This window comes from Pyrus communis, chromosome 13 (genome assembly GCF_041283825.1).
Source record: "Pyrus communis isolate YQ-2024b chromosome 13, ASM4128382v1, whole genome shotgun sequence".
NCBI classification, from domain to species: Eukaryota; Viridiplantae; Streptophyta; class Magnoliopsida; order Rosales; family Rosaceae; genus Pyrus; species Pyrus communis.
Genome location: NC_142577.1, coordinates 21,640,001 through 21,665,454, shown reverse-complemented (window position 1 = coordinate 21,665,454; position 25,454 = coordinate 21,640,001). Strand labels below are relative to the sequence as shown.

Genomic DNA, 25,454 nt, shown 5'->3' with positions numbered 1-25,454 from the left:
CCCCACTTCCCTTCCTATATTATCAAATCGAAAATCTGCAAATGTAATGTAGTTTCTTTCCCGTTTGGAACCCATCAGGTAAATGTAAAATACTTCAAGTTGATGTTTCTTCTGCAAGGCGATTTTCTATTCTGAACTACTCTAATTCGGGGGACGGGGGATTTAAACACGGGTGCAAAGGGACGGGATCACTAGCAAACTGACCTAACCACATATGCTTGAAGTTTTATTTTGAGAACGAAAATTGTGGCATTGTTAGTAGCTACAAAAGACGATCAGCATTGAATTTGCCTGATTTAAGTAACTCAAAATGCCACTGGTATTTCGGTCATTGTAAGAAAGTTGAATTATTCAACCTCTGTATTTATCATTTTTGTGACCATTTTTTTTCTTCTTTTCTGAATTTAAATGGAAATTTTCAGATTGTGCACTGTGCTAGAAATTTTCTTATGGAAATTGCCAAGTCCATTTGAAATGGCTGCAATCTTATGTTTTTTAAATTTTATTTTATATTATTATTTTTTCCAGTTGCTGAGGAGAAATGAGGGCGTGCGCCATGTACTGTTCTAACTTGCAGGTACCTAAGTTTGGAGTTCAGTCACCATCTCTTCGATTGGCATCTTTGCAAAGAAGACTAACAACAACAACCGCTTTAAGCAAATCACCTTCGAAATCCTTCAGAAGCATACAATACTCCGATGCTCAAGCAACGATTTTGGATTTCGGAGTTTTGAAGGATCTTGTGAAAATATTTGTTCTAGACCTTGAAACCACCGGACTTTGCAGAAGGATAGGACATGTAACTGAAATCGCACTCCGCGATCTTCAAGGCGGCAAGAACAGTTGCTTTCAAACCCTGGTGAACCCTCAACAACGTGTTTCAAATTCTAGCATCCACGGTATAACAACCGACATGGTGACACATTCAGATGTCCCGAGGTATGTTTTTCTTTATACAAAAAGTGTCGATGCTATTAGTAGTTCCACCACTCATTATACGTTAGGTTACTTACGTGAGTTTTACATTCTTCGTCAGGAAGAGTTGGCATTGGGCAATAACTTAATTAGAATTTGTAGTGTAGGATGGTGGAGTTGATTCCGATTCTTCTCGAATACATCAGAAGCCGGCAAGGACCTGGAGTGCAAGTTTTATTTGCAGCTCACAATGCACGGCGTTTCGACGTGCCCTTCTTAATCAAGGAATTCAGCTCCTGCTCGTTTGAAATTCCTCCTGACTGGCTGTTTCTGGACACCCTCGCACTGTCGCATGAGTTAAGGAAATTATACGGTAAGAGCTATTTCTTTCACATAATGTGCAGACAAGTTGGCTAGAGCAATGCACTATCCTTCCGCACCTACGTTCGAACCCCCTTCCCTTAGTTTAGATTAGATAAATTAAAATACCGCTCAAACGCGGAAACAAACAGTGGGTTCTAATAATGCTATTGACAGGGCCAAAGGTTCCTCCAAAGATCTCTCTTGAGGGACTTAGTGAGTTCTACAAGATCACTAGAGAAGGTCCAAAACACAGGGCCATGGCAGATGTGAACTTGCTGACATCTATACTTCCAAACATGACTTCTGACCTCAACCTCGGAGTCGCGGACCTTTTGCAGAGGAGTTTCAGGGCTTCTGTCTGCAGTATTACTTGAAGAAGAAGAAAAAAAAAAATGAAGAACTCAATCTGCAAGCATATGTTAATATACCACAGTTTTTGTTTCCTGTTTTGTTTTGTTTTGTTTTCCTTGTACAATTGTCGTCGACTATTTTCCCTAAAATATTATAGATGCACATGTGATATGAAATGAATCATTAGTGCAGTTGATGTTTATAGTATAGGGGAATCACTCGTTAGAGTAGACAACTACAAACCCACAGGAAACACTTGCCGAAATATATATCAAAATACATGTTTAAGGAATTGTAATTAGCGCTCTAAAAAGTCATCAATCATCATCTACAATTTGTCATCTATATTTCTATTTTGGAGAGCTTACGACAACTCTCTTACTCCCAATTTATATCTTAATTTTCGAAAAACAACAAAAGAAGTCGTTTCATTATTGAATACAAGTTGGATTAAACTAATGTAAGTCAATCCACAAAGAATTGTTTGTGAAGCGAAACAAATCTTATTTCTGACATATTTAGGTATTTGAAGTCAAAAAAGCCATGAATCGATTGGAGAAACAATAAGAATGAGAAAATATGTGTAACAGATAAACAACCACTCTCTCTTAGATATCCATACCCAACTTTTTTAGGAATGCAATACCAAAATGATGTGAGAACCATTTACTTTCATGCATTAGTTTTTTTTTTTTTTTCTTTTTTCTTTTTAGATGAAAAAGTATTTTGCATTAGTTGTTCCTAAACACATAATATGATATGAAAGAAAATGATATCTACTAATTGTAATTCATTATTTGTAAGTAATGTTCTAAAAATCTCCGTCTAGTACCGTCTAAGCCCCGACTAGGAGTTAGCCCATTGACCGTTGCCCCTATTAATCCTCAGACTTTTGAAAGTTAAGAAAGGACACTTGGACTTGCCTATGTCACTCTCACTTAGACAAAAAATAGATAATTTTCATTTTGCATTTTATTTTATCAATAAATTGTAAAAGACTTGTTGAATACTTGGATGAACACTTATTATATGCTTGTTTTCCATGTTTTCAATATGTTCTAATACTTTATAATATGCCATTCTATTTTACTATTTATGTATTCCAATACAGTTATATATATTTTTTAAGCCTAAGTCATCTACCCGTCGCCTGAATAGACAAAAATTTAAAATAAAAATAAAATTTTCATTTGATTCATCGATCCTCAAAAAAAGCAATAAACAAAGTTCCGTCGTTGAGAGAGAAATGGGAAATTCGTGGAAAGTTAAAATCCCCACCACGTAATAGTTCACCTACACACCTTCATCGATGTTGTTTTTCAGCTGGAAGACCAGCGCTGAAGCGCCTTTTAGAATCTTGTTTGTAAGTAAACATGCTTTTAAGATTAGTATCTCATCCAAGATACCTAAGCGCTAGACCCCTACACGCCTAAGGCCCCTCGACGCTTAAGCGCTAAACCCCTGTCCATTGCCGGGCTAGTGTCTAATGCCTTTTAGAACTTTATTTATAAACTAGCCTCTCTGCACACACTCAGGTGCATGCGAGAGGCATTTTTGCATCACAGACACTATGCGCGCCCAAAAATGTGTTCCTTATATATTCTTATATTTCTCAAGTGATTACTAAAAATAGATAGGATATGTCATTGTCAAAGGAGATGGCCTCGTCCAACTATTTAGGGAAAAACTTAAAATGTAATCGAAATCGAGGGACTCTCTCAAAAGGGGATTAGATTCTTTCCCCAAATCGCAAATGAAGTGTGTGTAGAGACTCATTGTTTTTGCCTCAGACTGTATTGCTCTTTGTTTTTCTTTTATTATTATTATTATTTTTTATTTTGTCAAATGATAGATTTTGTTAGATTAAATGTTATATTAGCCACGGACGGAGTTCAAACCCATGCCGTCATGCAAGGGGTTAACACCTTTGCACCACTGTGGTAAATGGCCACTTGCAGGACTGTATTGCTCATTGCCAAAAGATGAACTAAAATGTGTAATCTGAGGATGTTTTAACCCTCAGATTACTCAAAAGTCATTGCTCATTGCCAGTGTTATCCATTTGGTTTAGATATTAATAGTGTCATTATTGTTTTAAGTTACAAACAAACAAATTAAGTCTAAGTGGTCAAATAGTATTTCTCCAAGTTGAATGAAATTTGCATTCTATTGAGAAAATGTGTTCTCTTCTTCTTTTTACAAATTCAATATCGAATAAAACTTGTTCACTGTCTGGAGTTTTTTTCTAACAACCCACACAAAACAATAAGCATGGAGATCACAGTTACCTACCAAGCAAAATAGTCAAATACAGATATGTACCACAATAGATCTTTTACATATCTCAAAACCACATACATCATTTGACATAGGATTCATCATAGTATTTGGTAGAGAAAATTGAAATTATTTTTTTGTTTACACCACAACATTGGCACCATAAATATTAACAACAAAGGCAGTCAGTCCCTTTCATTATGCAGCCTATAATGGGAAAAAAACAGAAAGCTCAAATATGTCGGCTTACTTTGCAATAGTAGATATCGTACTAATAATTTAGGACGTTCTTCTCTCCAAATTTTCTCAAATACCTATCCTTTACATATAGCTCGTTTGAATGCAACTCGAAAAATACTCAAAAAATTGCTCGGAAGAAATATATACAAACAAAAGCAAACTAAAAGTAAGCTATTGTAAGAAATTTAGAAACACACAAACATCACAACAACTGAGACTTAAAAATCAACAAAAATCAAATAGTAGGAACCGAAAATATATATGCTCTTGAATCGAGAACTTCATCAAAAGAACAACAATAAATCTAATACAATCTGTCAAAAACCAAAAGGGAAAGATATAATATCAAGGCCCTGTAATGTCGAGGCCTCGTATAGTAACACAATAATCTTGTACCATTATACAATTTCAAGGCCTTGACACGAAATGATTGCGAAAGACCTTTTTTTTAATCACGGCGCGCTGCGTGCGACTCACATTTTAAACGTATTTATCTACGTGAATTGCTTCACTTGTTTGTATTTCATTATTTTCTTTCTTTACAAGACATATTAGAAACATAAAAGAAAGGTGATCATCATGTATTAATTCAAAGTTTACAGAAGTTGAGGGAGAATATTTGATAGAATTGAAACATTGTTTGTACCAAGTAGGACAAAACCCCAAACGGAGTAAAAAGACATCCTAACATTGAGAACAATTTATTTAAGAAGATGACAATCTGTGCTATATTGCTCCTATCATTTCTCTCCATACTTGATATGTTGAACTCCAGTTGAAAGCTTTTTGGATTCCTACATATATATAAAAAAAAAAAAAAAAAAAAAATTATTTGACAAAAGAAATGAGCACATAAGGGAAAAAATTATTGTAACAGTTAACCAAAGAAGGAATGAAAGAAAAAATTAGGGTTAGGACTAAACTTGGCACTTGAACCAAAGACGGTTGGCTGAGGCCAGCGTTGTAGAGAGCTTGAGAAACCTTATCGAACACACCGAGGGACGTCCATGAAATGCCAGAGATGGTTGGCTGAGGCCGACATTGTAGAGAGCTTGAGAAACCTTATGAACACACCGAGGGACGTCCACGAAATGCTTTCTTTGATGAAAAACGTATCTCCTCTGTCATTCTGGTACGCAATGGTAGTGGCGGTTCCGAACCAGCGGGAGTGGCTGAGTCAGAACAAGCTGATCTGAAACGAAGACGAAGCATTAGAAAGAAGAGAGAAGCAGTGCTCAAATTGGGAAGGAGGTTGATCGATGTACGGATATCAGAATTTTGTAACTGAACAAATGAAGCGGAGAAGTTATGATAAGGTTTTTTTATTAATACCCCACAAAATGATGAATGCACCCACACTAAAATGTAATGTTAAATAACTTATGTACCTTATTATGCAATGACAATTTCGACCTTATTAGGTTTAAAAATAAAAAAAAATTTCTAAACACACCCCAAATCACTTTTAACCTATTATTTATCTTCTTCAAATCAAAACCTCTCACTCTCCGTTGTTAAACAAAACCCTAACCAAGCTATTTGCGTTATTTTATTCTCTAATTTTGGTTTCAAAGGAGATTAGTCCCACATATCTGCTTGTGATTTCCTAGGAAACTATACTGCCCAAGCCTATTATTGATTGATTTAATCCTAATATTTCTTTACAAGTCCCGAAAAACCCGATTTTCTGAAGGCTTCTCTCTTAGAAAGTTCTCACTGTTTTCAATGGTGAATTACTGCAGCATAACTCATTCCATTCAATGGTGAATTATTGTAATATAACTCATTTCGTTCAATTGGCGCCTCTGAAGTGACTATTTTCTTCTTTCCACATCAATCACACAGGATGTTAGGGTTTGCTCCAAAGTCAATTTAATTTATAAAAATTAAAAATGAGTATTATAAGATTTGAAGAATATGGGGTGTGTAGAAAATATGGAGTGTATGTAGAAAATGTAAGGTGTATGTTGGGAATGTGGGGTGTGAGGGTTTTTTGGGAAAACATGTGGGGTGTAATAAGATAATTTTTAATTGAAAAAATAAATGTGGAGTGTATTAAGTATGTGAGGTTTATTCAACAATATGTGAAATGTTAACATATTAAGCCTTATGATAAAAGGTTGTGGGGGTTTGAAATTGAACGGAAATTGCTATGCATAAAACTGAACGTCTTGAACGTGGTGGTTTTTCAATACATATTTCTGTGCGGTTATTGTTTTTTTACCAGTTTATCCTCATTTTTTGAAATGTTTTGGGTTTGGTTGTGAAGAAAACAAAAGGATTTTCTTGACATTTTGAAATGCCTCACCGATTTTTGAAAAGTTTGGACTGTAGAATGAGATTTTTGAAGTGCCAATAACAAATCTCTATAGATAAACATGCCTTTAAGGTTTGTATATATCATCCAAGTTACAATTTAACAGCACCAACAACGGCTGAGATTTATATATATTGTGATTACTCGTAACCTGTCCTGTTGGAGCCACCAAACCGCCCCCTCAAGATTTAGGTCCAAACCGCCCCCGCAAGTTTTAGGTGCAAATTTATGAGACGTGCCAAAATTACAAAACGTGGGCAAGAAGGCGACACAACACGAAAAGTGAAAACCGCGTCAACTCACAAACACCACCAAGTGGCTCACAAACTATAAGAGACAGGAAAAAAAAAAAAAAAAAAAAAAAAAAGTACAAAACCACGGACTCGGCACGTGTGAATAGTAATTCACACACATCCTCCGTCCAATGAAATCCATGTATGCGGATATAAAATCGGGGACCACCAAACCCTATCAATCAATTAATTCGGACTTTTAAAATTTGATCAAACGATTAAAATTATTATAATTTTTAAAGGAATCCCTTGTTTCTAACGGTTGGATTAAATTTCAAGGGTCCGAATTAATTGATTGGTGGGAGAGATCCAGAGGGGATCTCTTCCCTGCATGGCTCAGCTCAGGGATAAATTTTTTATTGTGAGCGAAACACTGGTGGTACAGTATATGTTTTTATATAAATGGTGGAAAGTTTTTATTAACTTTTTAACGTAAATATGCCATTATTTGTATGGTGACAATGTACCAAAATCTCTTTAGTTCAGGCAGTCAGTGGCACTCCCCGAAATTCACGGGAACGCGCGAGGGTATTTCCGGCACGCGAGTACTATAAAAGGCGGTTACCCTCTCCGGAAGTTCAGTGGAGAGTCTCTGCTGCGTTCTCTTTCTCACACGCAATTTCTTGGTCGCTTCCTCACACACTCACACCACACCCACTCGCTTTTATCTATCGTCTCCATTTTTCTTCCTAGGGTTTCAAATTTCACAAATTCGGACCCACAAATTCCGATTGGAGCTCCGAATTATTAGTCGCCGTGATTTGATTTTGTACTGCGTATAAAATGGACTCTGATAATTCGTGGAGCAGTCTCTTCTCGACCTCCTCGTCGAGGCGGTACCAATCGCGATCCGGTGAGTTTTCCCGAACTGCCCCTGGCGGTGTTCATTGTTTGTTGTTGATTTTCTTGAATTTTTATGGTGGTTTTTGGTGCTGACGATTGCGGTTTGTATCGTGCAGATCTGTTTTCGCACGAAGAGATTGACGGAGACGATGAGTTAAAGGCCGAGTTTTTGTGCCCTTTCTGCGCCGAGGATTTTGATGTCGTTGGGCTTTGCTGCCACATCGATGAGGAGCATCCAGTGGAGGCTAAGAACGGGGTATTTTGTTCAATTTCACTTTTTACTTTAATTTTGAAGTTTTACAATTGATTAGTTTCTAGCTTAACTAGAAAAGTGGTTGTTCGAAATGTGTGAAAATACGAACTTTTGAGCTTTCAAGAGTTTTTCCCTTGTAAATTTAATGATTGCGTTTTGTTGGTGGTCTAGTTTTCGTTTCGGCTTAGAAAGCATCAATTTTTGTTGCGTTTAGTATCACTAGTTTTGTAATTTACGAAGAAGCTGTATGAGTCAAGGCATACAAAAGGGTTTAATTGGTTTTCTCTTGTGGTTTGGCTCTGCTTGTAAAGGGGTTTTGTTTGTTGAGTAGGACTGTCATTTGAGTAGGGTTGAGTTGCAAATTAGTGGGTTATGTTGAGGGGTCATTTAAGTGGTTTGTCACGACTGATGATGTGGTTCATGTAGTATATGATGGTGTAGAGAGGGGATGGTTTTCGTTTAGACAGTTAATCATCTTTGTACGACATTTTTGCTTCTAGCTTTAATAGGCCAACAATATTGGTATTCTTTCTTGCTAGTTTTGTGTGGGGTGTTGAAGACTGCTATTGGGCCCCTGTTCGTTGAGTGTCTTTATGATGGGATTGAGCCAATCTCGTAGTTACTTTCTTTGTTGATATACAGATAGGTAATCTTTCAGGTCTACATGGTGTTTTAATTAATATGGAAGGAATGTTTCTCTTGAGTAGTTTATGAACTGCCCATTGTCATTGTTTGGGATGTTCCCTTCTCTTGGGTTTTTATGAAACTAAATGTTCATTTCCTTTCCTTTTTCCAGGTCTGTCCTGTTTGTGCGAAAAGGGTGGGAGCAAACCTTGTGAGCCATATTACCACGCAACACGGGAGTTTGTTAAAGATATCCTTTCATCTGGATTTCTGTGTTTGTTTTGGTTATGATTTACATGCATGCTCATTGTGCCATTAAAGTTAGTTCGTTAATGTAAGGATGATTTTTATCGTTTAGATAGTTGGTTAAAGCCGTCTAAATAGCGGCGTGACAGGAATCATGTGTCTAGATAAAACCTTTATCTTCACTGGTTTTTCAATTTCAGCAAAAATTATGCTCAGATATCTAATTCACTCTCGCCTATCTTAATGTGTCTGGCCAGCAAGCAGACGAGTTATTATAATGTGATCGATTATCACCATGACCTTGTTCCCTTTGTTGACACTTCCTGTATTTCCACCAATCACTTTACTCTGCTGCCATAGTATTTTGCTTGCATAAAAACTTTGATAACTTTCCCTTCCATGTTTATTTTTGGTTTGGTCATATATATTTTAAAGTCCAGAGTAAGTGTCATGTGCTCCTTGACTATACATTACGTTCAGCGCAAGAGGAAATTTCGCAGAGGATCTAGTTCAACATTTTCTATATTGAGGAAAGAGCTGCGAGAAGGAAGTTTACAATCCCTTCTAGGAGGGTCTTCATTCCTTCCGTCAAACACTGAAGCTGATCCTTTGTTGTCTTCTTTTATATTTAACCCTCCCACAGTTGATGAGGATGTGAGTACAAAGCAGCATCCTTTAGTTGAACCATCTTTTGTAAAGGAGAGCACAAAGGAAGTGGTCTCAGAAAGGTATGAGCATCATTGCCACTTTACAACTTTTAGCTTTTTCTTTCCTTTTTATGTTTTTGGTGGCTGAGTAATAAATGAGAGTCCTCATACCTCGATTTTTTTTAGGTATGTAGAACAATAGATGTGTAGGGATAGTATCTAGGGATTGTCTTGAGGTCTGGATCTACAACAGATATATCATGTGTGCTTATTATGTGTTTCCGTTGTGTGCTGTGAATTTATTATGATTTCTTCAAGGTCTAACACTTGTCTATGATGCGACAGAAGCGTTCAACAGCCACCCTTGTCTCGCAAGGACCAAGAGGAGCAGGCGCGGAGGTGTGAGTTTGTTCAAGGATTGCTCATGTCGACTATTCTTGATGATTTATGAGATAGAAGAGTGTAGTGGGAGTTGTGGAAATGATAAAGTTATTAGGAGCAGAGCGCAGAGCGTAAGTAATACGAGAGGGAGGGAAAGAAAGTGGTGCTATTTATGTAACAATCGGTAAGAGTTAGATGATGAGAACAACAGCTATGTATTCGTAATGTACTCAGACCTTTATGTGTATAATGAAAATATGGAATAATTTATCCACTTTCTGCGTTTGCTTTCTTTCTTCTACATTTTTCTTGATAGCTTGCCGAAGGTTGTACAAACTCGAAGGGAATGGTGACACTTTAGGTTAGATATGGCATTAGGGGCACTTGAGGCTCGTTAGTGGACTGGGATTGGATTTGAGTGGATACTCACTGAAGGTAGGGCAAGTGATTTTTCATTTTGAAGGGATTAGACGTCTTTAATCCTTGCTTTGTGGACTTGGAGCAAAGGAGGAAATGTAAGATTATCACTTGCTACAAATTATACTCGGACGTAAAAACTAAACGACATTGTAGTAAATTCTAAAACCACGTCATTCTAACAAATTGCTAAAACTTCCTAAAACTACGGCGGCAAGCCACTTGATGTCATAGTTAATTTCCTCCATTGGTTTATACAAGGATTTAACTTAAGTGGTAGTTTGTGGTACCAAAAAGTACTATTATTCAAGCTTTTAGGGTGCGTTGCCATCTTATTGTTTTAGAAGCATTAAGGCTCCGCTTTCTGCCTAGGAGTAATGCAAAATCGATCAACTTTTTCAACCATATTTGTAAATTATGTGATATGTCACAAATACGAATAAGCACGTTAATCAACATTTATGTAATAATTCAATCATCGACCACCACATCATATGGTTTACAAAATATAATTTCCCTAGAATTACCCTTAGCGTACCCATAACCCTACTAAACTTCTAGTCTATGACCAGCATAAATGCACGGTACCGGAGTCCTCGTTCCATGACAGTCCTACTTCACAGTGAGTTGTTCTTTCCGCCGTATCCGCATGAACTAATGAATATTACTATTATTCTTGAAATGGAAAGAACGAGCTGACTTTCCAAATCGGGCTTGGCCTGGATTTGACAATATACTCTACTCTCAATTTCCTTTCCCAATTTATTGGCTTGTCTCTCTTTTATGTAATGGAAGGAAACATGCAGATCAGATTTTGGAGAGTTTGAACTTCGAAGGCTGGTTTATAACAAGTCCCTGGATAACATTCCCATGTGCACCCATCGAGATCCTAGACCCTGTCCGGACGTAGGGTGGGCACCGGAGAAACATATACCAACAACTAGGATGTCACCGTGACAATATTCCAAGAAAATCACGCATGACAATGCATGATTAGCTTAGAATATTACCACAACATCCCAATTGCATGGAAGTCCTTCACAGCAGGCACATCCTAAAGCTCATTTGACACGATGTGCTATCAAGATAGAGCATGAATGCAAGGACACAACCAAATTGTTCATCATAACTCACTGCTACTCTGCTATAAGATCACATTATACATTAACAAAACACGTTCGCATTGAACTTTACTGCTAATTCATACAGGGTGTGATTAAACATACTAAACAAGAGGCACCTCTACATACAGAGATAAGTTAAACATATTTTCATCATCATCTAAATAGTAATTGAAAAATTGTCAACATCTACTTACTTGTTCCTGAATCCTCAGAGATCATCACCCTAAACCGCCAAATTGTGGAAAGCAAATAGACTAAGAGTCGTCATCATAATGCCTGATGCAATACATGATGCCCGTTCTGAAGCACACTTCCCATATTAAAAGGCCTTTATTAACGATAATTTCATCACTATTTCTTCTTTCAGCCTATCAAAGCCCTCACAAAGCCAAAATCACTCTTAATCCTCCTTTGATGATAATATAAGATATCAAGGGCCAAGTCTGTAATATAACGACAGGAGTGCGAACTGACATCCAACCAATAACATGAAAAACTGGCCGGTGAAAAGGGTTTTCGTCATCAGTAGGTTATATCCCTTTTACATTGGGATGATAACTGCAAGCTGATTATAATTCTCCTTCTCACCTCTTTGGAATGCTGTGCGACACAAAGAAATTGAAATCCGGATGATTAACTTGCAATTGCCTGAGCCAGTTGTCAGCTTCTCGCAATAGATAATCAGCCCTTTGACATTCATAAACTCCATTAGAATTCCAAAAGGGAACTTTGAACTTGTACGAAGCAAGCCCAAAGATTGGCAATGATAGTTTGAAATTGGCATTTTGATTGTCTCTAGCACCACCAAACTGAAGCCTATCAGTGCTTGCACCTGTTCCGGGCAACATGATATATTATAATGTGATTTGCAGAACAAGCAAGTGCATGAATGTACACAAATCTATAATACATATGTAAAGAAAGATAGAGAGAGATGTACCCTTTGTGGGAGTCGATACGGAATGAAAGGTCAAGAAGCAGGCATCTAGGCTCTGCAAAGTTGGACCTGTAGGTATCCTATATATCGGATACCTTTAACAAAAATATACACAGCCACTATTTTAGATTTCTGATTACATATGTACCAATGCTGTGTTTAGTAAAATAAAGCATACCATGCTACAGAAATCCAACTAGAAGGTGATAAATCACAGCTCCTGTAAGTCCTCAGCTCTGGAAATTGAGATGCAAGAAATGAAATCTGTTGGAAGGTAGTGATGAGTGCATGTCACCATCAAACTCATGAAAGAAAAAGGAAAACTCAACGCATGAAGTGTTCTGAGACGATGAGTGACTTGCCTTATCAGCCAAAGGTTCACGACCAAATGGTTGATCATGCTCCATATATTGAAAGATAGGTTGACCAGGAGGGTTACAAGCCTCACCACTTTCATCACTTGAGGAACCATTTAAGGGTTTAGTTCTCGGTAAGGTTTTATTCCAACCATGGCCATTTACATCTGTAGCATTCTGCCAACCTAAAGTACCATAAGGAACATTGTTGAATCCTCTTTCTGTTCCATAATCACTGCTGCCATCACTACTTGTCTCCCTCGATGACTCTGCATCACTCTCATCACCAGGCCTCCAGTAATAACATGCACACGAGTGGAAAATTATGTTACACAAACAGTTACTAGCCAACGGATTGATTTCATCTGAGTGAACATTGAGTTTGTGTACCTCTGTGCACAAACTCACAGCTGATAGCTATTAGCATATTTCTCTAAAGCATCAAAATATAAAGTTCAAACTAGCTATTAGCATGCATGGAGCCTTGCACACAACTTATCTCATAGATGACAAAGGTAGGTAATTGTTTGGCACCAGGACTAGCATGTTTCACTAAAGAAAGGAAAACACAGTTCAAACTAGTTACTGTCATATAACTCCGTGCAAAATTTTGCCAATTCAAGTTGAGATTAAGCCACATATCATCAGACATCTCACCCCAACACCAAGTAACACCATATCTAAGTACACTACCATGCATTATATCAAAGATCTTGTCACCCATTGCCTACAAGATGTCTACTGGCGACTTGACCAACAGCACTCCACTACCATATTTCGTCCTTCACAACCTATCTTCACAATATATCTTTCCACTGTCTACTACCACAGCCATTTTTTTTCAACACGGCTTGATAAGAAGACATTTCCTATCCTCATATAATGTAAGCCGTAACTACAAGTAGATAAAAATTGAAACCCAATCAACCAAGTTGTATCTGAAATCTCCTTGATCACTCCGAACGAGAAATCAAGTGAAAGGACCAGTAAATGAGGAAACAGAATTTACAAGATATAGTAACACACAGCGCATGAGATTTAAGTGTAGGTCTGTCTTATTATCAGGTAAACTAAATCTCAGAGTGCACACTGACAGGAATCCAAAACTGATCACAGCAGAATCCATCTGCTTCACTTCACTAAATTTAATTTAATTTAATTTTTTCCGACAGTTTCCCCGCGTAATGAAATTCATGTCAAAACCCATAAGTTAAAAATGAGCAGCAACATCAAAACATAAATTACTCACCTTATTCTCGTTGAGGACTTTGATGGGTCTACATAGAGCTGAATAGCGGACAAGTAAGGAACATAGTACTGGATAACAGAGTCACTCCCATTCAACAAAAGAGGGACACCTGCACCGTACGCGCTCCACTCCTTGAAAGATTCCCATAAATCTCCAAGCACAAAGTATGGATGTAATTCTGCCTCGCGACTCCTCCATCCCCTCACACTTGTCTATCCATCACCAAATGGAAACACATGAGAACCACTTCTACAACAATTACAGAAACAATGCACCGAAACCCAATACAAGAAATTACAAGAAAACTCATGACTACGAATTTTAAAGTTGAAAACTTTAATTCAAGTTTAATAGGAGCTTAATTTAGAGGGTTTTTACTGATAAAGACGACAAATTTTAAAATTTCCAGCAATGCCATATATTCCCAAAATTTCAATCTCTTCAATTTTCTTGAAACACCAAATAAAGTTTCAAAATTTTAAAATTGACTTTGTAATACCTTCGAAAAATAGTGAGCCGCAACCACAGGTGTGGTGTACTCCAAAAACCGATCCAAATTCGTATCATCGCTCATCACTCCCCGACCCGAACCGGAACTGTATGAAGTCGCACAGTCATCTGAATCCACCGACTGCCTCTGATGCTTCTCGTCCTCTAGCTTTTTTCTCTGCTGCTGCTGCCGTATAGCTGGCGGGTTGTAGAAGCGATTCTCTCCCCGTATCCGAGCAATCGAAATGCCTGACATTGGGGAAAACCGGATTCAGTAGAAGGGGTGTATTGGGTGAAACTGTTTCGAGAGCAGACGGTAAGCCGAAGGGATTTTGTTCTCGGGAAAACGAAGAGTCCAGAACAGCTTGTGGTCTTGTGGGGCTCGTTCCAGAAGAACTCTGTATATATGATGGCGGTGAAATTACCACATTGTCCTTTCACTGTTTGAAATTGACCTACTTGTCCCGGTCCAAGTGTAAACTGGAATGGAAATGTATTGATTTTCCTGATTTGTGCGGATCTATCCACGGATGCGTTTGTAAGGGCAAGTGGGTGGGCCTGATTAGTCCAATTTATGTGGGCCTTGAACCGGCCCATTAAAAGACTTGATTGCCCCTTGATTTTATAAATAACACAGAGCTTTGGGCAGGAAGATTTTGGTGGGCATCAATTGTGAGGTTTCCAACACTTATGAGTGTATTCGTGGTGTGAGTTGCTAAGTGGTTGCAAGAAAAATGAAATCAGATTCTCTAATTACATTAACACATTGCGTCATATGGTAGATAACATTCACTTGTTACATCAATTGGTGTAGTTAGAAAATATGATGCTTTCAAATAATCGTTTTATGTGTGCGAGAAGAATCACCTGTGAATTGTATGTTTTTGTCGTATCTCATTTAGTGTCAACAAGTTAATTATATCCTTTATTATGATCCTTAAATTGGTAATTGACATATGCTTTATGGTACTACGGCGGGTCAGCTCAAGTAGTTAGAAATTTAAAGACTTTAACATTATTCATTAGTGGTATATGTTTATCAATATTACAATGTTTTAGTAATTGATAAATGTAATATCGGTAACTCATATGTAGTTAGAAAATGTAGTGCTTTAAATTAATCGTGAATCATATGGTGGACGACATATATTTGTTTTATTATATAAGTTATTATGATCTTTAGGTGATTGATATTCTCTCTTAAAAGAACCATTATGTGATCAATATGAATTACATATATAAGTTGGGTCACATATAGTTATAAAATGAAGCTTTAACATTATTCATTAAACAAATTGGATTGGACACATGTCCAAGTAATTGAAATTATAAACACAAATTGGACATGTGTTCAAATCTGATTAGGTGAAAGCAGGAGTGTCTATTGAATTTTCAGCAGCCAAGTATTGTTCTAAAAAGAAAGAAACATACAAACATATCATCAAATCCATGATTTTATTTTTAATCATTTGTAAATGTAAGGAAATACAATATTCACTCTTCAATCAAAAGCTCCCAGTACAAGCCAAGATAGCATTTCAGAAGTAAAAAAAAAAAAAAAAAAAATAAAAAAAAAAAAATAAAAAAAAAGAGGGAATGAAAACCACACAATTATTTGATGCCAAAGAGTACACAGAGTTTTGATCAAGATAACTTAGAAAATCATTGAAGCAGCAGAAGAATTTAGTTGTAAGCATCCTGGTGCTCCAAGAGGTAGTTCTCAATCAGCTTGAAGAGGTGGGAGGCCTTCTCTTTGCCAGCCTTAACATGCTCTTCCTTGATCTCAACATCACCTTTGGTGTGGTAGTGGCTGGTGCTCTTGATGACTGAACCACCGCCGGCAACAACCAACTTAGTCTCATAAGAGATCTTCTCAATTGTCTCAGAGATAGCATCTCCTTCGATCACACTGTACTTGTAGACGAAGTTTTCCTTGTCAACCCCATCAATTCTGTGCTTCACGTAGCTGTATGTGCTACCTTCACCGAAGTTGATCTTCTTAATGGTTCCAACTCCTCCATCTCCTTCAAGGATCTCAGTGCTCTTCACTGCTTGTGGTGCAATCTTGGGTATGAGGTTGTCAGCATCAAGAACAAAGGCATTGAACAACCTAGCAGGGGGAATGACGGAGGTGAACTCAGATTCATATGTGAAAACACCCATGATTATGAGAAGTGTTTGGAAAGTAAGAAAATAAAAATTGATGAAGAGGAAGATGATGGAATGGGAGGTTTTGAGTTGTGAAAAAGTGAGGGAGCAGGTATGGTATTTATAGGGCGAGGCTCAAGGTTGATCAAAAGGTTTTATTATTCAAGTTCTGCTTGGTTCTATTCATTTACGTGGGAACCATTACTTTTTTCTACATGAAATTTTGTATTTTAGTCAAGGGGAAGGGAAGGACCATCTGGATATTGAATAAGAAAATACCCAATTAATCACGAGGTCGAGTAACCTCAATTATTTTCTCTAACATGGGTTTGCACTATGAGATTCCATTTGATAATAAACAATAGTATGGACATGCACGAACCGTGTGGGACTTCTAATAATTCAATTTTCGTTGTCCACTACCGTACAGGTTAATGTTTTGAGTCATTTCCATTTGGCTGTGTGCTTAAATAGGTTAAAATGGATGAGGACTGTGCATTGGGATAACAGTTGAAATTATTTTGCGCCATTTCCATTTGGAGATGTGATAACCTAAAGGGAAAGGGTGGACAACCAATGTTGACAATTGCAACCAGCCAATGTTGAAATGCAAGTCAATTCCCCCTAATTTGAACTTCTGGAGTTTGACCAAAAAGGAAAAATTGAACTTCTGGAAGTGCATACTAACTAATTAACCTCCGTAAAATCTATTGGAAAGGTTAACTACTTGGTTCATTTTTATGTTAGGGTGTTTTTGATATGGTCTGTGACTCTGTATTAGGATAAGAATTATGATTACTTTCCCATCTGTAATCAAGGTGTAAGATTGCTTTCTTATTTGTTTTAGTATATTAGCTAGGTCTTTATAAGTACATCTCTTGTAACTTTGTAGGTATAAAGTCTTAGCAAGATGTAATTTATTCGTTATGTAGCATGCTTGTCAATTTGTAGTATTCTTCTTTCTTGTATGTTTATGGAATAATATTTAGAGTTTTTCAATAAGTTTTCCTTCTTTTCGTCCTTTGATTTGTATACTAATTTTCTACTGCATTGTCATTCCTTTAGAACATCTCCAGTGGTGTCCTAAAATTGTCCCTACCACCGTATGTCTTTAAGTTTAAGGACTTGGTGGCCTCCAATGGGGTTGAACTCCAATTCCTAAAGTAGAGGGACTGGTCAAAGCCGTAAAAATTTTCCTCGCAATTAAGAACTATATAGGGACGACCATGGTGGAGCCCATTGGGTTTTGAGTGGGAAATGATGCTCACCCATGCGAAGGCTTATATTAGACCCGGCAATTTCTGACACGACACGAAAGTGACACAAAAATAATGAGTTTCGGGTCAACACGATAACTAATCGGGTGATCCGTTAAGAACTTGTTATTAACGGGTATACACACGGGTAGCATGTGGGTAACCCGTTTCAACCCGTTAAGAAAAAAATTATTTTGATAATTTTAAAGTTTAATTACTAAAAGATTTATTATAAAATACAATAGCCATATTAATATATACAATATATTCTATATTAAATATATAGTTTTGTATTATTATTCTATATAAGTTAAAAAAAAAAGTTTTTGTCATTATTTATTTTTATTATGAGAGTTCCTTATTATCATTACTAGGATAAATTTTACTTAACATGTTGCTGTCCAAAATTAAAATAAACTAGTGTATTATTTGTATAGGCAAGAACTAAGAAGACATACATACAAGTATGAAAAATGTGAAATAATATATAAACACTTATGATTTATCATTATTCCTTTACGAGTAGATAATGGTTACACTTACATTATCGTTTAGATTGTTAAAATCCTCCAAACCCTCATGAATAATGTTTTTTATTTGAGGGTAAAATTAATAATAATTATTGTAGAAGTGTAAAAAATGTTAAAATATATATATATATATATATATATATATGTGTGTGTGTGTGTGTGTGTGTGTATATACAATCACTCATAGTGACAAGCTTTACAACTTTCATGAAGGGGTCAGCTTCAAAATCCAACACTATAATCCATAAACCTTAAATTTATATTTAACTATCGATTGTCATTTATTCTTCTTACTGAATTTCATTTTTAAAATTTTCTTTTTTGAAAACATGATCATTTGGCAGATTTAAGAAGATGAATGGTTTAGATCTTTGATATCACGTTTCGATATTTACGGTTAACTGAAATATGAGTCGATGTCATATAGTTTATAGAAACTTTATAAACATCAAGCAATATTTTCACTAATCGTAAAACTCTAAATATGATATCAAAGATCCAAACCGTTCATCTTCCTGCATCCTCTAATAAATCATGTTTTCAAAAAAGAAAATATGAAAAAATAAAATTTGATGAGAACAATGAAGGGTAAATGTAAATAGCAATCAAGGGTTAAATTTTGATCTATGATTTATATGATTACAGTGGCGAATTTCGAAGTTAAGCTCTTCATGAAAGTTGTAAAACTTGTCATTAGGAGCGTTTATATATATATATATATATATTTTTTTTTCTATATTTTTTACACTTCTACATTAATTAAAAAACTATTAAAGACTTTACTTAAATAATAGCCGTAAGATAAATGAGAGTAAGTCTGTACCATTGGATTCTATTTCACTTATATTATTAGAACTTTTTTGGACGAAAAAACCCCTTCTCTATTCCAATATTTTCCAATTTTACCATTTGATCAGTTTAGGTAAGCGAAAATATACTTAAAAGAAAATTGCGTTTTTATGTTTTGGATATGACAATATGGTATGTATATACTTTTAGTATTATGTTTTTCATTTGATTATTTATTGGTTTAAAATATATTTTCCTTAATGGGTAACGGGTCGGGTTATATTACCTGTTAATATTATATGGTCGATTTTGGGTCGGGTCATTTTACCTGTTTATTTTAACGGGTGTTACACGACACGACCCATTAAGATATCAGGTATGACACGAAAACGACACGAACATGGAAAACATGACACGAATGCCAGGTCTAGCTTATATGCAGCTCTTGAGCTACTTCCTCTACACGCGTGGTTGCACAATTATAGTCAGCAAACAATTGCAGACGCAGCCACATGCGTAAGTCCCACAATGCAAATGCTGCTCTTTCTTCTTCTTCTTCTTCTTCTTCTTCTTCTATTGCAAATCAACGGTCCAAATTTAATCTGGATTTTTTTTATTATACAAACCTCAAATTTAAGGTTTACACTATGGAGACAATATTCTTTTAGGGACACAATTTTTTTTTTTTTTTAAGTCCTGAAATAGGACCTCAAAGGTGCTCGTATGCAATGCATGCGACTATTGTTAAAGAGCTAATCTTGCCTCATCCTTTTCCACTATTAAAAATAATATACATCAACACCTAATTACATGCGTGAGAAGCTTACAATGCTACGTACAATTACTATTATATATGTTGAAAGTAAGAGCATTATGATTTTTAAACCTTGTTTGGTACAAAGGATTGGGTTGGAATGGAGAAATTACTATTGTCAAGGTATGTTGAAGGAATAAATGGAAAATTTGTGGTAAACTTGGAGTAGGAGATGAATTACTTAAGAAGAAAACTTATCTATTTCAATCCTACTCAAAATGATAGGATTAGAAATGAAATTTTTCTTCCATCACTAACCCCTTTCTAATCCCCTCAAAAAAAAAAAAAAAAAAAAAAAAAAAAAAGAAAAGAAAAAAAAGAAGAAGATATTCTCTACCTTCGGGGTGTAAATTTGACACATTCCAACCCGAGATGTCCACTAGGACTCCGAATCGAGCTGTGTTGGCCGACACCTAGAAGATGACGAAGCCATAAAGTGTATTGATGTGGAAGATGTGAATAAATTTAAACCTAAAAGTGTCTAAGTACAAGAGTGCGCGGTGAGGGGTATGAACCCATTTCACACGTGATGATAGATCATAAGTATAGTACAGTAAAATAGGGTGAGAATTATACCATCGATGGTAATTGTCTACCCCAAGATATGCTGATAATCCTTGTCGGTACGAAAACTCTGCTACTAGAACCTGGAGGGGCGAAAAACAAGGATGAGCCTGAAAATAAAGTTTTAATAAAAACCTTTTGAAAGCGTTATAACCCCTCACCGTAAAACCCGTATAGTTTCCAGAAAATAATACTACGTAGGTATGGAAAATGAATGCACATGTGCAGTAAAAACAGAAGCATGCCATGCCACAATATCTCAGTAATAATAAAAGTAAGCCAGGTGTGAGATCAGTCTAAACTAACATGCCAGTCGGAGTCACCTTAATGTGACCTGTACGACTGGACCCATTACTCATCAGTTTATGCTAGCACATGAGTCGGAGTCACCTAGTGTGACTTGTACGACAGGCTGGGTGTAAATATATACACTTTAGTGCTACGATCACGTGAAAACTAGCGCTATGCGCGGGTCACCTACGAGTCGGAATCGCCTAATGCAACCTATACGACAGGCTAACACCTAACTTGGATCCAAGGCGAGCGTGTGGTGCGGGAGGTGAATAATCACGTGAAGGCTGTGCCCTGGCCCGGGGCGGGAGCACTAACATTGGGGTGCAACAATGATGAGCTCTAAATTAATATATGCATGCTCATATAATTCAACCATTTCAATCACATAATAACTCACCTGAACTTACCTGCGCCTCTGTAGGATCATTTGCCATAACCACAAATCTCATCACAATGCAATATTTAAATATAACACATTTAAATCATGGCATGCTATGTATAATCAATTTAAAACATTTTCTGGAAAACCGTAAGGTGTACACACACACACACTATAAAAAGGAAAAAGGTCCACTCACTTGAGGTCCGCGCTACAAACACGAATATTGAGGCGTCACGAACGATCGGCGCCTAGAACAATTATTAAATCACGTCTCAGAATTCTTATCAATAGAACATGTAACTTACATATCATATTTGGAAAGATCCGTACATCGGATTCCCAATTCGTAAGTTTCTAATATCCTTAAATATTACATACTATAACGTATCAAAGTTTGGTGACGATCCAACGGTCAGATCGTCGATTGCTATAATAATCAAGTGGCGGACCTTAATGGGACTAGTTTCAAACGATTCTTCAATCGGACTTCACATATGGATTTGGAGAATCAAATTTAGCCTAGGAAGGTCAGGGGATGCCTCGGTCCACGCGCCGCCGTACACGACGGTCGGCTGCCCCGACTCATCGGAAAAATCAACTATTTCTAAAAATTCTCAAACTTCACAGAAATGAAGATCTCAATGAGTAGAGCAAGTTTTATACCTGTGGCCAAGTCTAATTTGGCCGGGAAAAGCTTCAAATAGCCACGAACCCACCGGAACCCTAGAATTTGGGTGTTCATGATTTGTCCTTAAATCAACTCTGATGCTTCAACCAATGATTGGGCATTGTTCATGAGCTCAAGGGGGGGATATTGGTGGTGACAATTGAAAGAAATCCTCGGAGCCGACGTGGGTGTTTTTGTGAAACTAGGGTCAAAAACCCGTCAATCATGGGTGGAAATTGAAGAAGAAGGGCTAGTGAGAAGTTCCCAGGTGGTGAATGGCTGCAATTTGGCGGAAAAATCGATGAAAAACTGTCAGAATGGCTGCGGAACGCATCGGGTTGGCGGGGAGGAACCGGGTCAAGGGTGATCCGGTGCTCCCTCACTCTCTCATTTTTCTTCCTTTCTTCTCTTTCCCATTGGTCACTCACCCTCTCCCCTCTCTCCATTCATCCTCACATCTCCCTCGTTTCTCTCCTTTATTTTCCATCTCCACTGACCTCTCACCTAGATTTAGCTTAAAAAATCTGGAGCTTTCCTGAAAAATAATTAATTGACCATTTTGTCCTCGATTTCGTTCGTTAATAACTCCTTCGTTATAACTCCAAATTGAGTTCTGTTTGCGCCCACACATTCATAGCGATGAGTACTACGAGGATATGCCAAGAAAACAAGTCTTACGTGACATGACAAGACGGTCAACAAAAGTCAACGTCTTTGCCTCGAAGGGCATTTTCGTAAATTCACATTTAAAAATTATAAAGACTATAATTTTTAGAGACGGGTCGTTACAAAATTACCTTAAAGTAATTGACTTGTTGGAGCTCCACTGTAATGAGTATGTTCGGCAGAACTTTACCAAGGATGAATCCACAGATTCTACACTGTGAGTCCATGATTTTATCACTAGAAAAAAGAAAAGAAAAGAAAGTTCTATTAAATTAATGTTATATAGGTAGCTGAGAGCAAGGGTTCTTATTCAAATATATGATTAATCTGTAAAATTAGAAGCTTATGTTTCTGGGTTCAATCAGACTTTGAAAGTTTGTGTCATTCCATAAATGTCAGCCAATTTGTCTATTAAATGGTTAATTAGTTTTAGGCTGGTATCATTTTTTTTGCTGTTAATAGATTTGATTGTACCACACCTTTGCTTTTGTCACAAAAATGCGTTCTTTTTTACTTTAGAATTCCATTTTTGACGAGATCTATAGATATGAAGAACTTTGTTGACATTAACGGGGGCATAGTCATATCTATTAATGTTCATGTGCTCACATTTATACATTCGAGGTCAACTAATTTAGGTCTACTTATAATTTTTTTAATGGAACGACATATTTCATTCGTGAAGGAGCAAATACATACAATATTTACATAAATCAAGAACATGACCCAAAATGGGGTACTAACAAAGATCTGAAAATATATATACAAAAGAATAATCTCATCATATGTTGCAAGACAATGCTGGAAGAGACAAAGAATTCATAAAAACCAATGCATGCAAGGTCCTGCCAACTTAGTTAGAAAACTAAAGGCATTAACATTATTCATTAGTAGTTGGGTCAACTAATGCAAAAAGACCGTTTGACACACACACACACACACACACACACATATATATACATACATACATATATATATATATATATATTCATTTGTCACACCATGATAATTGTAAAATGTTGTATGGTTTATGTCAACTCGTGTAGTTAGAAAATATGATGCTTTGAATTGATCGCGTATTAGGTGATAAATAAGATTAATGCTTTGTTTTCTTAAATTGGTTATTGTGTGATGTTTTGGTGTGATTGACATAACATGTCATGTAGAATAATAGAAGTCAAGTTAGAAAATGAAAATGAACATTATTTATTACCACGGTGAAACTTGAAAATATATCATCAAATATGGTGTTCTTCTTATTTATTTGTAAATGAATGGAAATACAATATTCACTCTTCACTCAGAAGCTCCAATTACAAGCCAAAACACTGTTTCAAAACTTAAAAGAAAAAGGGAATGAAAACCACACCGGTACATTGGATGATGCCAAAAGATCACACAACTACTTATTAATACTTTTTGTGGGAGCATGTAGTATTAGTTTAGTTGTAGTCGTCCTGGTTCTCCAAGAGGTAGTTCTCAATCAACTTGAAGAGGTGAGAGGCCTTCTCTTTGCCAGCCTTAACATGCTCTTCTTTGATCTCAACATCTCCCTTGGTGTGGTAGTGGCTAGTGCTCTTGATAACGGAACCATTGCCGGAAGCGATCAACTTAGTCTCATAAGAGATCTTCTCAATTGTCTCAGAGATAGCATCTCCTTCAATCACACTGTACTTGTAGACAAAGTTGTCCTTGTCCACCCCATCAATTCTGTGCTTCACGTAGCTGTATGTGCTACCTTCACCGAAGTTGATCTTCTTAATGGTTCCAACTCCTCCATCTCCTTCAAGGATCTCAGCGCTCTTCACTGCCTGTGGTGCAATCTTGGGGATGAGGTTGTCAGCATCAAGAACAAAGGCATTGAACAACCTAGCAGGGGGGATGACGGAGGTGAACTCGGATTCATATGTGAAAACACCCATGATTCTGAGAAGTGTTTGGAAAGTAGGAAAATAGGAAATTGATGAAGAGGAAGATGATGTAATGGGAGGTTTTGAGTTGTCAAGAAGTGTGGGAGGAGGTATGGTATTTATAGAGTGGGGCTTGTTGAATAAGAAGAGTATCCAAGATAACTCTAATGATCCCAAGAAGAAGAAAATAGAACACACTCTTAAAGAAAGCTCACAAAACAAACTGATTAGCAAAGCTTTTCTTATTTAGCTCTAGGCTTTGTTTTTCCTTGGATGATTTACAATGCTTGAGGACTTGGGTATTTATAGCAAACCAAATTATTAAACTAAGATTATTTATTACCACACAAAACACATTAATTGCACCTAATAATTTTTATTCAACCATACCTAACATTGTCTAACTTTCCTTGCCTAACTTTGACATTGATTTTCAACACTCCCCCTCAATGTCAGCTCTCATTCTTTGCACTGTGCTGAGCAGACAGCGAAAATTTTCGAGCTTGCCTGTACTTAAACTTTTTGTGAACAAGTCCGCAACTTGATCATTCGTCTTGACTTGTCTCATCTCAATCTCTTCTTGTAGAACCTTTTCTCTGATAAAGTGGTAGTGCACTTCCACATGTTTAGTTCTTGCATGAAAGACTGGATTTTCCGCCAAGCGAATGGCCGATTGGTTATCACAGTACAATGGTACTGGATAATCTACTGGTTGATGTAGATCACTCATCAACTGTACCAGCCATGCATTCTCTTGAGCTGTCATTGCTGCTGCTCTATACTCTGCTTCTGTGGTTGACAAAGATACCGTTGGCTGTCTCTTGCTACACCAAGAGATGGTTCCAGAACCAAGCTTAAACACATACCCAGTTGTTGATCTCCTGGTGTCATGATCTCCCGCATAGTCAGCATCACAGTAACCAACTAACTTGCAGTCTTCAGCTTTCTTGTACAAAAGACCATAGTCAATTGTACGCTTCACATATCTCAGTATTCGTCGAACTGCTTCCAAGTGAGGCGTCTTTGGATTTTGCATGTACCGACTCATCACACCAACTGCATAAGAAATGTCAGGTCGAGTCAAGGTTAAGTAGATCAGACTACCTACCAAT

The 25,454-nt window shown here is 36.8% G+C and overlaps 3 protein-coding genes and 2 pseudogenes across 5 annotated transcripts; 2 read left to right on the top strand and 3 right to left on the bottom strand.

Moving 5' to 3' along the window:
* Positions 1-332: 332 nt before the first annotated feature.
* Positions 333-1,870, top strand: LOC137736745 (exonuclease DPD1, chloroplastic/mitochondrial-like). Its single transcript, XM_068475995.2, has 3 exons — positions 333-939; positions 1,083-1,288; positions 1,453-1,870. The coding sequence occupies exons 1-3, from the start codon at positions 542-544 to the stop codon at positions 1,650-1,652; spliced, it is 804 nt and encodes a 267-aa protein (XP_068332096.2). The 5' UTR covers positions 333-541; the 3' UTR covers positions 1,653-1,870.
* A 5,465-nt stretch (positions 1,871-7,335) lies between these two features.
* LOC137736770 (protein DEHYDRATION-INDUCED 19 homolog 4) lies at positions 7,336-10,024 on the top strand. 2 transcript variants are annotated; one of them, XM_068476031.2, is made up of 5 exons: positions 7,336-7,609; positions 7,716-7,855; positions 8,649-8,726; positions 9,197-9,450; positions 9,715-10,024. In XM_068476031.2, exons 1-5 carry the CDS (start codon positions 7,540-7,542, stop codon positions 9,818-9,820), a joined length of 648 nt encoding a protein of 215 aa, XP_068332132.1. In that variant the 5' UTR covers positions 7,336-7,539; the 3' UTR covers positions 9,821-10,024. The 2 variants fall into 2 exon arrangements, with proteins under 2 accessions (XP_068332132.1, XP_068332133.1); XM_068476032.2 differs by having other exon boundaries at positions 7,337-7,609; positions 9,718-10,024.
* A 1,259-nt stretch (positions 10,025-11,283) lies between these two features.
* Positions 11,284-14,829, bottom strand: LOC137736769 (uncharacterized). Of its 2 annotated transcripts, XM_088682620.1 has the most exons (7): positions 14,333-14,713; positions 13,834-14,045; positions 12,591-12,876; positions 12,407-12,492; positions 12,232-12,323; positions 11,880-12,123; positions 11,606-11,787 (listed from the first exon to the last, which is right to left on the bottom strand). In XM_088682620.1, exons 1-7 carry the CDS (start codon positions 14,576-14,578, stop codon positions 11,655-11,657), a joined length of 1,299 nt encoding a protein of 432 aa, XP_088538746.1. In that variant the 5' UTR covers positions 14,579-14,713; the 3' UTR covers positions 11,606-11,654. The 2 variants fall into 2 exon arrangements, with proteins under 2 accessions (XP_068332130.1, XP_088538746.1); XM_068476029.2 differs by having other exon boundaries at positions 11,284-12,123; positions 14,333-14,829.
* A 929-nt stretch (positions 14,830-15,758) lies between these two features.
* On the bottom strand, positions 15,759-16,530 carry LOC137737071 (major strawberry allergen Fra a 1-3 pseudogene; annotated as a pseudogene).
* Positions 16,531-23,665: 7,135 nt separating this feature from the next.
* Positions 23,666-24,447, bottom strand: LOC137737397 (major strawberry allergen Fra a 1-3 pseudogene; annotated as a pseudogene).
* Positions 24,448-25,454: the final 1,007 nt, after the last annotated feature.

Bases quoted from the DNA above. Each gene is read 5' to 3' on its own strand.
- LOC137736745 (XM_068475995.2), top strand. From the start codon at position 542: ATGAGGGCGTGCGCCATGTACTGTTCTAACTTGCAGGTACCTAAGTTT. The intron at 940-1,082 runs GTATGTTTTTCT...TTTGTAGTGTAG, and splicing joins ACACATTCAGATGTCCCGAG to GATGGTGGAGTTGATTCCGA. The intron at 1,289-1,452 runs GTAAGAGCTATT...TGCTATTGACAG, and splicing joins TGAGTTAAGGAAATTATACG to GGCCAAAGGTTCCTCCAAAG.
- LOC137736770 (XM_068476031.2), top strand. From the start codon at position 7,540: ATGGACTCTGATAATTCGTGGAGCAGTCTCTTCTCGACCTCCTCGTCG. The intron at 7,856-8,648 runs GTATTTTGTTCA...TCCTTTTTCCAG, and splicing joins CAGTGGAGGCTAAGAACGGG to GTCTGTCCTGTTTGTGCGAA. The intron at 9,451-9,714 runs GTATGAGCATCA...ATGATGCGACAG, and splicing joins AAGGAAGTGGTCTCAGAAAG to AAGCGTTCAACAGCCACCCT.
- LOC137736769 (XM_088682620.1), bottom strand. From the start codon at position 14,578: ATGTCAGGCATTTCGATTGCTCGGATACGGGGAGAGAATCGCTTCTAC. The intron at 14,046-14,332 runs GTATTACAAAGT...GGTGATGGATAG, and splicing joins CGGCTCACTATTTTTCGAAG to ACAAGTGTGAGGGGATGGAG. The intron at 12,877-13,833 runs GTGAGTAATTTA...TTATTACTGGAG, and splicing joins AAGTCCTCAACGAGAATAAG to GCCTGGTGATGAGAGTGATG.